The sequence below is a fragment of the Salmo salar genome, chromosome ssa03 (genome assembly GCF_905237065.1).
Source record: "Salmo salar chromosome ssa03, Ssal_v3.1, whole genome shotgun sequence".
Taxonomy (NCBI): domain Eukaryota; kingdom Metazoa; phylum Chordata; class Actinopteri; order Salmoniformes; family Salmonidae; genus Salmo; species Salmo salar.
Window position 1 is genome coordinate 48,112,014 of NC_059444.1, and position 14,884 is coordinate 48,126,897.

The following is a 14,884-nucleotide window of genomic DNA, read 5'->3' on the forward strand; positions in this document are numbered from 1 at the left end:
GTGAATCTAAAATCTTGAATTGAAGAAAAGGTCTGAAAAAGTCAACTTGTTGAGTGTGTTTCAAGCTCAATGGTTTTCTGTACATTAACACTTGAAGCTTATTACCTAAAATGGATCAATTGAAAGTGTGGGTTCACAGCTCCAATCCAGATGTGTTGGTCATTACTGAGACGTGGTTAATTAAGGAAGAGTGTTTTGAATACTGATGTTAACCTTTCTGGTTATAATATTTTTCGGCAAGACAGATCTTCCAAAGGTGGGGGAGTGGCAATCTTTACCAAGGATCACCTGCAGTGCTCGGTTGTCTCCAAATTGTTTGGGGACAGACTTGGTGATTTGCTGGTTTTAAGAATTAAACTTTCAAATAGCTATTTGTTGACTGTTGCTGTATGCTACCGTCCATCAGCACCGGCCTGTACTCTACCTGCCCTAAGTGCTCTCCTGGACCCTTACACTAATTCTGAATTTGTCCTGCTAGGTGACCTAAATCGGGACAAGCTTAAACCACCTGACCAAGTCCTAAAGCAATGGGACTCCCTAAATACATCTCAAATTATTACCAATCCCACAAGGTATGACTCCAAACACCCAGAAAAGGCTACTCTCCTCGATGTTATCCTCTCAAATAATTCTGATAGGTATCAAGTCTGGGGTTTACTGTGATCACTGTTTTACAGCCTGTGTTATGAATGGCTGCTCAGTGAAACGTCCTGTCCTGATTGGTCATAGACGCTTGCTAAAAAAAAAACTTTAATGAGCAAGCTTTCCTTCATAAACTGGCCTCTAATATGGTATAGGATCAACTTGATCCCCTCTGTCAAAGACACTTGGACCTTCTTTTTTGATATTTTCAGGGGTATTGATAAAACACGCCCCCATAAAGAAAATTATAATTAAAAAACAGGTTCAGCCACTGATCTTGCAGAGTTACTCCACCACAAGAATTGCATTTGGCGAAAGGCTCGGCACACGCACACTCAGGCTGACTGGCTCTCGTCCAGGCAAATGAGAAGCAAGTGCACTCAGGCTATCCGGAAGGCCAAAGTTAGTTACTTTAAGGAGCAGTTCTCGCTCTGTGATCTAACCCCAAGAAGTTATGGAAAACGGTTAAAGACCTAGAGAATAAACCCCCCTCCTCACAGCTGCCCATGTCCCTTAATGTTGATTATGTGGTTGTTACTGACAAGAAGCACATGGCTGAGCTCTTTAAATCACCAACTCATTAAGTCAGGATTCCTATTCGACTCAGCCATGCCTCCTTACCCGTCCAACATTTCCTCATCTCCCACCCCTTCTAATGTGACTATCCCCGATGCTTCTCCCTCTTGTTCCCCTGCCCAGCAACAACGTTTCTCCCTGCAGGCAGTTACTGAGTCCAAGGTGCTAAAGGAGTTCCTGAAACTTGACCCCAAAAAACCATCCGTGTCAGATGGCTTAGACCCTTTCTTCTTTAAGGTTGCTGCCCGTCTCTCCTTTCTGGGGAGGTTCCCATTGCTTGGAAGGCAGCCACGGTTTGTCCTTTATTAAAAGGGGGAGATCAAGCTGATCCTAACTGTTATAGGCCTATTTCTACTTTTCCCTGTTTATCAAAAGTGTTAGAAAAACTTGTCAATAATCAACTGACTGGGTTTTACAGTCAGTTTTACAACCAAGTTGACGTCTGCCGGATTTTAAAATGAACAAAATATGTTGGTTGGGTGACTAAACTACATAACGCGTTATCGTGTGCAATGGGCGAATAGTCTGCAGACACATGACGTATCCAGCAGCAGAACTACATGTAGTGCTCTATTTATTTTGTTTCTCTTTGAGGGGGAGGAACGTCTTTCAATACAGGCTAGTGAAGCCAAAATGCACTTAAAATCAACGCAGTATATTCACACTCAAATCATTTGAGGATTCAGAGATGCAGTGAAGAAGAAACATTGCAGCTGCCACGACAACCTCTTTGCTGCAAACAGTCTGTGCTGTGACAAAGAGAAACGTTGGTACATTTCTGTTACCTGCATCATGACCATGCAGACCAAGCAGTCTCATGAAACATTTGCCGATAAATTAAAATTGATCTCCAAATAAATATTTTTTGGTTTTAAAGAAAATGTGTCCATAATGGTAACTGGTTTTATTACTGGCCTCAGTGTTGACAGCAAGCAAGTAGCCCAACAACGATTCAGATGCCGCCTGAACATTTTATCACTGCAGAACTCCATGCCTCTTCCTACTAAACTTCTACCCCAGTTGGTTCAATTCCAAATGTAATAGAAGAAAATAATGATAAGCTTTCAGTGTAAGCCTAAGAAATCCATAAGCGCCATTTGAGTCTTAGGTGTATGCAATCTGGAACGAGATCAATCCCATTTCGGCAGACTGAGACTTGTCCCCTGCTGGTTCATATGAAGGAAATGGTCATTACTGCAAGATCACAGCTGTCATGTTAAAGCACCGCTTGTGTAGCAGGGAGTCAAATGAGAACATTCACTCTTGAATATAGCAAGGAAGGGTTTGCTTTAAGATATAGGCTACACTTTTTTGCCTACTCAACAATCAAGCTTTACATTCTAGGCACAATTTTATATACATTGAATGTTATGCCTGCGTGAGTAAACAGCATAGGCCCATATTATTTCCCTGTAACTTAGACCTATAACATTGATTATGTGAAAAGAGGCTTTAAACATATGTAGGATAGTGTGTTAGGCCACCATGTACTAGGCAATACAGCATCTTAATTATTGTGTAGTCCACACACACACACACACACACACACCTGTGTGGCCTACCTGTAACCAGTGGCTAACAAAGTAACATTAGACAACCAGAGTACTACGGTCCAAAACTCTCCAGAAAATCTCTTCAACAGCACATGTAATCTGGATTACGGGTCAGGTACGATTAACAGGATTCATGACAGATTTAAATCCAATATGCTATCTTCGAAGCAGTTTATGGATCTGGTGATCACCTTGGAAATCTCCCTCTGAACAATTCTGAATTGAAGACTGGAGCATATATTTTGAGATGTATTCAGGGATGACAGTAAAGCAGTCCGGCGTCCCGGCAAAATAAACAGTGGGGGTACACCGTACCGGTAAAACATGAGCCTATCACAATAATTAAAACCAAATGTCCAGAAAACTGTAGGCTATTGTAATAAAGATAATCTAACGTTTTACCTAATGATATATAAGGAGGGCATTTGCACAACATGTTTCACAACAGCACACAACAAAATTCCAGAGACATATTGAGCAACCAAGTGATACCAATCACGACCACACCCAGAGGACAGATGGCAGACTTAAGAACTCACACAAAAATGTCAAGACATGAAGGCGCCCTAGCCACACGAACTGACCACTGGTGTAAAGAACAACATTCCATGAATATCGCAAGCACCCAGACACGAATTACCAGAAATACACACACACACACACACTTAGGTGTGTTGGACTCCGAGGACAAAGGACACTGCCAAGGGCCAATGGGAAGTTGACACTACCTGGAGAATGGACCGTCCCTCCACTCATCGACCAGTCAGGAGAGCGGACCTACTAGACTCAACGTCAACACACTGTTATTTCATTGTATAAATTGGATGTACACTATGTTTCGGGGCTCTCTCTTCTGCTAGTTCCCTAAGAGCTAAACGAACGAGTCCGTGCACGCTCAGCCAAATATCTTTGTCTCATAATAAACTGCCTTACTATATACTGAATCCACCTGGTCCATCGTCTTGACTTGGTTTCCTTCTCAAATAACTAATAAGCAACAGAATTGGTAGCAGAGGATGGTTTCATACTTCTGAAATTCGGTCCATTTAGTGGTTGATGTGAGAGGAGACAAGTTCGGGACAATTTCGCAAGGACGGGTGACCTGTTCGCAGGAGACATCGGCGATTCTGCCCGCCCCAGGAAACTGATCAACGAGCTCGACTATATAAGGTAAGCAGAGCCTGTTAAAACAAAATCTGCATATTGTAATATAGTTTTATTCAAATTCTGATCAGTAGTACTTGGAGTGAGTATGAATTGTTGTCTAAATTGTAAATTGAAAAGTCGGATGAATTTAAAAATAAAATAATATTGTTATAACTGTTTAGCTATGTCCCGGATGTCAGCGAACTATTCTCTGCCCGGTAGATTGTATAGGCGACACAATTTGTTATATTGTATTTGTGATATCTGATGGAACTTTATCTTAAGGGTCCAATCTGGTAAATGGGTGCGAAATAAGGGTTTGTTCCATGAGACATAAACAACTAAGTCGATAACCGATTAGGACTGAAACAATTCTGAAATAAAGTAGAGGGGCCACCGTGCTGTCGGGATTGGGGTGTATTAGACAAACCATTTGGCAATTATTAACACTTTGTTTACGAGGGTGAGGCACCAGAGTTAAGTCGGTGTCCGCACCGAGAATACATCGCTGGTCCCAACCAGCGACGGGCTAAGTTTACAAAGCTAGAGGGACTAAATTGTAAAACATAATGGCAATAAGCCAACCAATTAAACTTAAATTTAGTGAATTTTTGGATAAAAAAAAATACAGGATAGAGCAGGAGGTAAGGAACAATATAAGGCAATACGGAAAGTGTGGGAGGAAGTAAAGTTGAGATGGACACAGGCAGGATACTTTAGCAGGGGGGGCTCCGACTAAAGGCCAATTGATGGAGATGGAGGCAGGTTTAAAGGAGGGAGTTAAAATAAGCACAGAAAATGAAAAGGAAAGAAATAAAACGTATATGTTTAAAAAAGAAGGAACCAAGAACAGAGAGAAGGCGGAGGCAGAGTTGAGAATAGGGACCTGGGCGATAGAGGAGACTAGAAGGGCACTCCCTTATAAAAAACCAGACATGATGGGGATTGTGACTTCTACAGAGACCGACTCAAACACAGGACCAAAACAAGATGGAGAGACCCCCCTGCCGACGACCCGGTTATATCCGGAACTACCAACCGAACCACCACCCTACACTCAAGGGCCCACAGTGGGGGGGAAGTCGTTGAACCCTTTCAGAACGGGACCATTCACCCCGCCACCTGCTGTACAGGCTCCGGTATTCGCCGTAAAGGGTGGAGAATTAATGGGGTCCGTCACAATGGGTGTAAAGGGTGGACACTTGGTCTGCGAGGAAGTTGAAGAAGAAGGAGAGGGAAGTGAAGGAATCTCCTCCCTCATGACCATGCCGGGAGGAAAATACAGCTCAACCCCAAGACCGTTCACTCCTGACTTCAACCCACAACACTATGTGAGATGTGGGTTCACTTCCCCAAAGACTAGTTTGGTATCCCGTAACTCGCACGACAATCTACCAAGCGAGAATGAAGAAGGAGGAACGAGTCACACCCCCAGAGACATGGAGATCGACAACCTACGAAGGGAGGTGAATGAGTCACTAGCCCTGGCGAAATCCCTGATTGAAAAATCTGAAAAGGAAGGAGGAACTTTCCATGTGGAGGGGGTGATGACTGGAAAGATAACGGACCTGGTTGACCCGGTCAGAAAGTCAGTCCGTCTGGAGAACCTAAGGGCTCAGGGAGTGACTTCAAGGACAGACTGGGATCAGAACGGGGTTATAGCTCCGCCATGCAGCTACCACTCAGGCCCACAACAGACCCCCGATTCGAAGAGTACCAGCCATGGAAAATGACAGATCTCACCACCCTGATGGAACAACTGCCTAGCCTTCATGGAGGGGCTTCTGCGTGGCTACTCCAGCTCCAGACACTTACCTCTGGTCTGCGCCTGTGCCTGGGAGACATGAAGGCTCTACTGGCCAGGGCAACAGACCATGTGACCATGTCCTCATTGGTAAAGGAAGCAGATCTGGACAAAGCCCCTCCCACGGCACCACTGGAGGACATTCGTCAGGCACTATGGGGTGTGTTGCGTCGGGCATATCCAACTGAGAAGAACCATGCAACCCTGTCCTCTTTTACCATCACTCCGGGGGAACAACCTGCGGCTTACTTGGACAGGGCAAAAACAACATGGAGGACTGTGCATGAGGAACCATATGACCACACTGAAACCACGCTCAGCATGTGGAAAGAGATGGTGGTGAATGGGTGCCCTGGAGAAGTGAAAGTGAAACTCAGGAACACTGTGGGACTGATGGCACTTCCCCTGCCACAGTTCAACTCTCACACTCACCACCACCTCACCCAATACTACAAAGACAAGGGGGGCGCGGACACTCAAGTCCAGTCCCTTCAAGTACAACTACTGAAATTGCAATTGAAAGAAGCCCAGAAGGGTGATAAAAAAAAACAGATGATGGAAAAACCAGAAGATTTGTCTCAGGTCATCGAGAAAACCGTAACACAGATGATGCAGCAACAGCAGACTCAGCCGACTCCCATCGCCGAGGGGGTCCCTCAAGTGATGCAGCCCATGCCCCAACCCATGCCTATGGCAGCCCCAGGGATCTACCCACCACCACAGCTGGGTTATCCAACACCATGGATGACTCAGCCGGCCTATCCAACACAGTGGCGAGGGGGTCAATGGAGGGGGGGAGGTTTGCAATGCTACGATTGCAGACAACATGGGCATATGGCTCGAAACTGCCCGCAGGCACTGACCCAATCTACTCAACGATGGCTGGCTAACAGAGGAAGCTCTCAGTTCATGGGTAGGGGAAGAGGTGGGCCCCGCCCACAAAGTTACCCTGGACCACAGCCTCATCCTGCATATAATCACCCCAACCCGGATCCCGGTCAACAATCGTCCAGCTTCCAGGGTATGGCTGATGAATACACACCATGGCCATGAAGATGCCCACCACCACCTGACGGGGGAGGACGGGAGCTCTTTCCACTCCACACTGAACCCACTGTTCTGTGTGAAGTTGAGGGAGTAACCCATCAATTTCTAGTTGACACTGGCTGTACATACTCCGCAATCCGATCCCGTCAACAACTATCTTCGGAATTCATTCAGGTGGTGGGGGTGACTGGTAACCCCGAAGCTCAAAAGAAAACAGTTCCCTTAACCTTCTCGTGGGGAAGTATGATGCATACTCATCAGTTCTTGTACTGCCCTAACTGTCCAATCAATCTGTTGGGAAGGGACCTCTTGTGCAAACTACAATGCTCCATATATCTTACACACAATGGGGTAGAAGTCACCACGGGCCCCGTTCCCTCCACCATGGCCAAACCGGTTAAAGTCCTCATGCTTCCAATTTTACCAGCCCCTGTCCTGTCGGCTACACAAGAAATCTATTGGCTTAAGTGTGTCCAGACAGGAATAGGGACCCCACGCATCCAGTTCCAATTTAATCAGCTGAAACCAAGAATCTACACGCTACATCCATACAAGACACCACTGGCAGAGGTACACTGTACCCTGAACGTCACAGAAAATGACGACAACCCATACACAGATGACTGGGATGAAAACATGATGCCCCTCACGCCTACCATTAGGTGCTGCACCATTGTTTGTGGACAAGAGGGGGTAGCAGCCCCAGTCATATTACAACCTCACCTGAAGTCCTGGTATCTGTTGGGAGCAGAGTCCGCACCACACGTCACACTTGCTGTCGGAAACGGCTTTGAGGCCCGAAGTCTGGGTCCAATGATAAGACGTGCATCCAAACTTCAGTGGGAACCTACATCTACTCCGGGCATAAATAAGGCTACAACCGAGAACATGTGGAGAATCCTGGATATAAATACAGAGGAACTCTGCAAGCCTGAACGCCTCACCCTACCAAGACACCATGGTAAACCCTACACAGATCACCCATCAACTGCGGCACTGCTCTCAACAGTAGACGAAAAGATTTGGACAACCTCCCCATTTGACGTTGGACAACTCCAGGTGGAGCCAGTTACCATCACTCTGCAGGACCCAGGACAGCAGCCTGTTTTCCGGACTCAGTACCGTTTGAAGCCCGAACAGATCACCGGGATCAAACCAACTATTGAAGGACTGCTAGGTGCAAGAGTAATCTACGCAACCGTCTCCGCATGGAACACACCGATTCTGCCTGTGCTGAAGGCAGGAGGAGAAACCCACCGGATGGTCCAAGACTTCCGAGCAGTAAATGACGTTACTGTACCAATTGACCTTCCTGTACCAGATCCTCATATTACCCTGAGTAACCTGTCTCCGAAACACCAGTACTTCAGTGTTGTGGATCTGGCCAATGCGTTTTTCAGCATTCCGTTGGATGTGGCATCTCAACCACTCTTTGCGTTTACATACGAGAACCAACAGTATACGTATTCCGTTTTACCACAGGGTTACAGGTGTTCACCTGGAATCTTCAATCACATCCTGAAAACACACCTGGGAGAACTGAAGATTCCAGACGGGGTGGTTCTTATCCAGTATGTGGACGACCTACTCTTGGCTGCCCCAACCTCCGACCTCTGTCTCCAGATGACTAAGACTCTGCTGGACTTCCTTGCAACGAAAGGATACAAAGTCAAAAGAAGCAAAGTCCAGACCTGTCGCAGAACTGTGCTCTTCCTCGGAAGGGAGATATCAGGAGAGGGGGCGGGGCTTTCCAAAGGCCACAGAGACTCTATCCTCCACCACCCTCGACCTCTGACGGTCTCGGGCATGCTCTCATTTTTAGGGCTTACTGGATACAGTCGAACTCACATCCCTGTCTACACAGCAAGAACTGAGCCTATGAGAGAAATGGTTCGACAATCGGGTGCAAGGAATCTGCACGCCTCTCTAGCCTGGACGCCGGAAGCTTCCGATGCATTCGCGCTTTTGAAAACAGACCTATCCGTGGCCGCAGCTCTCACTGCTCCTGACTACAAGTCCAAGTTCCATCTGGATGTTTCTGAAAAGGAAGGATTTACATCGTCCATCTTGTTTCAGAAACAAGAGGGGGAAAGGAGAGTCTTGATGTACCACTCGTCAAAACTGGACCACATCGAATTAGGACAAACAACATGCTCAAGGTATGTGGCAGCTGTGGCAAAAGCCATAGAGAAGACAACCCACATAGTGATGTGCCACCCGTTGGAAATCCACACCCACCATGGAGTGGCAGCATACTTGAAAAGTAAGGAGTTCACGTTCAGTTCTGAAAGAAAAAACAAAATACAGAACAAATGCACCCAATCACACATCACATTTGTCAACACAGACAAGAACATGGCAGATGCACTCAACACAGAGGAAGGCTTACCTCACTCGTACTCTTGCTACTAGGCTGATCACCACCGCTATTGACCCTGGTCAGGCTGATAGGGGCATAATGTTTCCTTTGCTTCAGTTGGAAGACACTGAACCCGAGTATGCATTTGAATAGTTTAGAATACTCGCTTGCCATGCGGGAGGCCCGTTGTTCGGATCCCAGCCCATGCACCATGGGACTAAAATGTAAGAAGATACAGGTGGAGTTAATTTTAAATTAACAGGGAAGGTGCACATTAAACACAGTTGTGTATAATGGCAGGGTATTCCTAACAAACAGAATGGGTAGGTTTGCAGACAAACTGAAGGGGTTTTAACGTTTTAAGCAATCTTGGGTCAAATTGGTTAAACAGTACGTTAAAATATGGGGTTTCATAGATTGAAGTACAGTATTGTATAAAAGGGTAGCGCATGTTCAATTAAGTTTAAAACTAATGATTGGGGGGAATACAATGGAAGTATAAGCATTTTTAGGTTTTGTTTGTAGGTAACTTTTGGGTTTCTGAATCGGTGAAGTATGAGGAAATGCTGACCAAATGGTTATTTTATGGAATATGGAGCGCTTAGCTCTTTGGGGAAAAATTCCTAGGGACATGATATATTAAAGGGGTAGACACACATGACATTTTAAAGTTTTATTTTCTGAGTTTTAATTAAACACGTGAAATTCTTTTGATAGGGAATGTTCTGGGAACTTGAGATACAAAATGTAGATAAGGTTATTAGCTTTCATTTGTCTAATGTAGTAAGAAAGAAAAAACGGTTCTGAAAAGGGGGTATGACTTTTTTGACCCCACTGGTGACTTTTCCTTTTGTGGTCTGATCAGCCGCAATGAAAAGCCATTGGATGATGAATTTAAGGTCATTTGGGATACTGACTTTAAGGAAATTTGGAGAACTGATAATTATGATGAAGTTAAAGTTCTTAGACACAATTGATAATTTGAACCAATGAGAACACAAAATGACGAAAAGGGTACAATAATTTTTCTTTGGGGAGTAATTTAGATTAGTCATTTTGATCTGATAATGGTACGTGAATATCATTTGGTAAAAAGGGGTGTTTAAAAATAACAAATAAGCATAGCAAATGGGTAGAAGTGTTCCCAACTTACTTGGTGGACAAGAATATGGTATAAAAAGAAAAAAAAAAGAAAAGAAAAATGAAGACAAGATATTATCCCTAGTGTTGATACTGGGATCTATCTCTTTAATTGATGGATGACATTTTAGCTAATTAGGTAGAGCCTATAGAATGCCAGAGTTAGAGATACCAGAACAGGTAGACATAGAAGTGAAGAAATACTAGCAGAACACATGAGAAGACTGTTTTTTAACCAAACCCGTATGTCCAAGATTTTGTGTCCAACAGGTGAATTACAAGAGAAGGTGATTCACTCAATCCAACCAGGAGACTGGGTGTGGATCCAGTCCCTGAGGAGAAAAGCAGGGAAGCAGCCCCGTGGGGAAGGCCCATACCAGGTTCTGTTAAACCATTGCCTTTGCCATTAGAAAAGCTGAGAGAGTCACTTGGGTCCACGTTACCCACTGCAAGGAGGTATGTACTCATATGACCACTGCTGATCACACACAGAGTTAGGAGAAGAACCGATACCAACAGGGTCCGGGGGTTACCTCCTTAACGAAGATTCCCTATCCCGACCGTTCATCACTGTGTGTGCTCCTAGAGGTGTGAGTATGGGGTGGTACCAAGCAGAGAGACTAAGGGCAGGAGAGGGTTGACGGTTTTTGGGAAGAGTAGAGACTCTGAGCTGCATCATAGTCTAATCTTTCTGATACATTCAGATCCAACACCTACGGGTACTAAACATAGGTTACTGTTGTCATTGAGAAGAAGTAAAAGATAAACTATATAATACACTGATGAGTGACGTACAGAATAAGGAATCAAAGAAGATCAAGATGTAGAATTTAAGGTAAACATTAAACAATTTCCTGGGGAAGCAGACAACTTTACAGGAATTGGGGTTGGCCAGATTGAAGTACTCAGCCAACCCACCTCGGTTCACCTAAATTCCGGATGAATACCAGTGTTATAGATACAAGAATGGTACCGAGAACTAAGATGATTTTAATGGCTGAAAGTAATCGTTAATGTGACTAACTTAGGTTTGAGAGATGAATAGAACATTCTTAACCTCACAGCACCTATAACTGATGAAGGGTGGGCTAGTACCAGCAAAGGACGCATACGACAGAAATTACCACAAAGGGTGGTTAGGAATTGTGCCCTGGGGTTATTGGTCTAACCAGTTCGAGTTAGTCATCAGAGGCCAGTTATAGGAGGCTAAAGTAGGCACAGGAGGAGTTTTGACCAGGATGGGAGTAGCTTTACAAGATGGATGCTATTGGCATCCTCAGGGAAGTTCCAGATGAATACAAAGCTATGAATCAAATATGTGAAGGCTTTAACACTACATTATTTTGGTGGTTAACAATAAATAATAATGGGGATTGAATTAATGACATCTTTTAATCAACAGAGATTTATGAATGAAACAGGGGATGCAGTAAAGAGGTTCTCTGACCAATTATCCGCCACCTCCCTCATGACCTGGTAAAATAGACTGACTCTAGATAGGTTACGGGCAAAGAGGATGGTGTAGGTAGAATGATTAGGTTCATTGCTGTACGTGCATTTTTGATAACACAGATCATGTTTGGGAAATGGAAAAGTGTTGCAAGAACTGTATTATGGGCTGCTTTCACCTGTATGAGTGTGTTTGGGTTGTGTGGTTGTTGTTTGGTCCCGTGTGCAAGAGGTTTAATCACCAGAACTCTAGAGAGATGATAACGGAGCAGATGGTGAGCTACGGACCGAGTCAAAGTTCAGATCAATGAGACGACAAGTACCTACCGCCGAGCAAGCCTGTTTCCCTTTTCCTTTGTCACGTCTTGCAGACGTGAAGAGGGGGATTTGTAATAAAGATAATTTAACGTTTTACCTAATGATATATAAGGAGGGCATTTGCACAACATGTTTCACAACAGCACACAACAAAATTCCAGAGACATATTGAGCAACCAAGTGATACCAATCACGACCACACCCAGAGGACAGATGGCAGACTTAAGAACTCACACAAAAATGTCAAGACATGAAGGCGCCCTAGCCACACGAACTGACCACTGGTGTAAAGAACAACATTCCATGAATATCGCAAGCACCCAGACACGAATTACCAGAAATACACACACACACACACACACACACACACACACACACACACTTAGGTGTGTTGGACTCCGAGGACAAAGGACACTGCCAAGGGCCAATGGGAAGTTGACACCACCTGGAGAATGGACCGTCCCTCCACTCATCGACCAGTCAGGAGAGCGGACCTACTAGACTCAACGTCAACACACTGTTATTTCATTGTATAAATTGGATGTACACCATGTTTCGGGGCTCTCTCTTCTGCTAGTTCCCTAAGAGCTAAACGAACGAGCCCGTGCACGCTCAGCCAAATATCTTTGTCTCATAATAAACTGCCTTACTATATACTGAATCCACCTGGTCCATCGTCTTGACTTGGTTTCCTTCTCAAATAACTAATCATCAACACTATTACCACTTATCATTACCGCATGTCAGAGGCATAAAAAATTTGCGAATGGATTTGAAAACGGGTGGTATAGCCTAATCTCCAAAATGTTATGTGATTCGACATTTTGCCAAAGCAGAGATGAGTGGCCAACATCGAGACACGTGAGGACAGCAGTGGATGCATAAATTCTTGCCTAATGACAATTGGCAAATGTCAATACACTTTTTGGTGTTGTGTCTCTGTAACCGATGTGAAATGGCTAGTTAGTTAGCGGTGGTGCGCGCTAATAGCGTTTCAATCAATGACGTCACTCGCTCTGAGACCTGAAGTCGTTGTTCCCCTTGTGTTGCAAGGATCGCGGCTTTTGTGGTGCGATGGGTAACGATGCTTCGTGGGTGTCAGTTGTTGATGTGTGCAAGGGTCCCTGGTTCGAGCCCAGGTTGGGGCGAAGAGAGGGACGGAACCTACACTATTACATCGCTTTCCATTAGAGGCTGGAAATACTGTATGTTGCGAATGGATGAACATGCCCTTCGAAGTGATTGTTTGACAATCAGATGAAAACATCATGACTGGTTGTGTTTATGCCACAATAAAAGGTAATACATTACGACTAGGCCCACAGAGATCATATTGAATTAATAGGGATTCTATTTGTAATTCTAGGATTATGCCGATCAAAAATGTCGTATATAGGCGGTCCTATACCAGGAATAAATCAATTCCTACTTTCACCCCTGGATACATTTATGAACCAACCTAGTTTAGGCATGTTGATGCACTCAGCTGCTCAAACCCTTTTGAACACATAGCCTATACATTCTATCAGAGCAAAATATTAGCCTACTGAACTCATCAGCCCTAAATGTGGCAGATTAGGCTGCGACTTCTTCGGTCTCCTTCAATAATTATGACGTTCTACAAACGTGGCCCTTGTCACTGTCTGTGGCCGGGCAACATGTTGCGCACCACAGGCTTAATTGTCCCGTATGTTGACACTGTTAATTATTAAATACACAATTCAGAGTTAAGTAGCTTGGGAGCTCTCATCATTGACAGTAACTGGGATTTGATTCCATGTCGTTAGCTAGTTAACGTTTCGACCCGGACCAGAGCTAGCTATTAACATTACTCTGCCCCTGTTGTGCAAAATTAAGACGGTAACTAACATTAACCAAAAAAGTTGTATCATTGGCTATAGTTATGCGACAACAAAAACATTGCCTGTCTGTCAAACCTAGGTGATGTTTTTCCTTCTACCTGGCTGAAGAGCTAGCTAGCTAACGTTAACTAGCTAGCTAACAAGCATAGCCAACACGTTGGCCTAGCACACGCTGCTATGTATGAATATTCTGTAAGAAACCTCTGAGCTAAAGTTACCTACTGCACAGTAATTTACCCAATTAGCCACATAGTTATGCTGCTAGCTAGCCAGTTAAAATAACAAGTCTGTTAGCTTGCTAGCTCATTTAGCTTGAAAATCCCTCACCTTCCCCGATGCGCCGTCTCCGATGACAACAATTTTAAGTTGCTTATCTTGACTGTCCTCTTCTGAGTCAGACATTTTGAAATAAATAACAATTACGTGATTTATTCTATTGAAAATGTACTTCTATTCACAGTCAAAGGTTATTGAATATAGCTAGCTAATCAGATAGCTAAAATAGACCGAGCACTAGGTAACCAAACGCCATTTCACCAGATACTACTGTTGCCAGGCATGTTCCATTTATATTTTGTAAGCCTGTTATTTACAAACACTTTATCGGGAAATACTTGTACATTTGATGTTACAGCTTTTATATTTGCTTTATCATCAAGATTAGCTAATAAAGGAGGTTGGGAAAAATATATTTTTAATAATGACACTGCTTTACAATGGTCAAGTCCTAGCAGGACCTGACCAGTCACATCAGTGACAATAGGTGACGCGTCCCTGTTGCTATGGTAATCAAGGTCAAAGGTGGAGAGGCGCTCTTTCCCAGAAATAAATGTAGGCTCGGCATTTAAGTATTTACCATTCCTTATTAAAAAATAAAGTTCTTCCCCCACATGATGTACCCTAATGTGCATCAACCTGTAGCCTAGCAACACCTTCGAAAACGATCTACATATCTTAGCCTAGCCTATTCATCATGCATTGATGGTCT

At 44.2% G+C, this 14,884-nt stretch overlaps 1 protein-coding gene across 2 annotated transcripts in view; it reads right to left on the reverse strand.

The window, feature by feature from the left end:
* Positions 1-14,587, reverse strand: part of LOC106600633 (ras-related protein Rab-28) — a 56,612-nt gene extending 42,025 nt beyond the window's left edge. Inside the window, exon 1 of one of the 2 annotated variants that reach the window (XM_014192134.2) lies at positions 14,224-14,587. In XM_014192134.2, the coding sequence (XP_014047609.1) occupies positions 14,224-14,298 (75 nt within the window). In that variant the 5' untranslated portion in view covers positions 14,299-14,587. The remainder of the gene's footprint in view (positions 1-14,223) is intronic. The other variant, XM_014192135.2, reaches the window with a different exon arrangement.
* Positions 14,588-14,884: the final 297 nt, after the last annotated feature.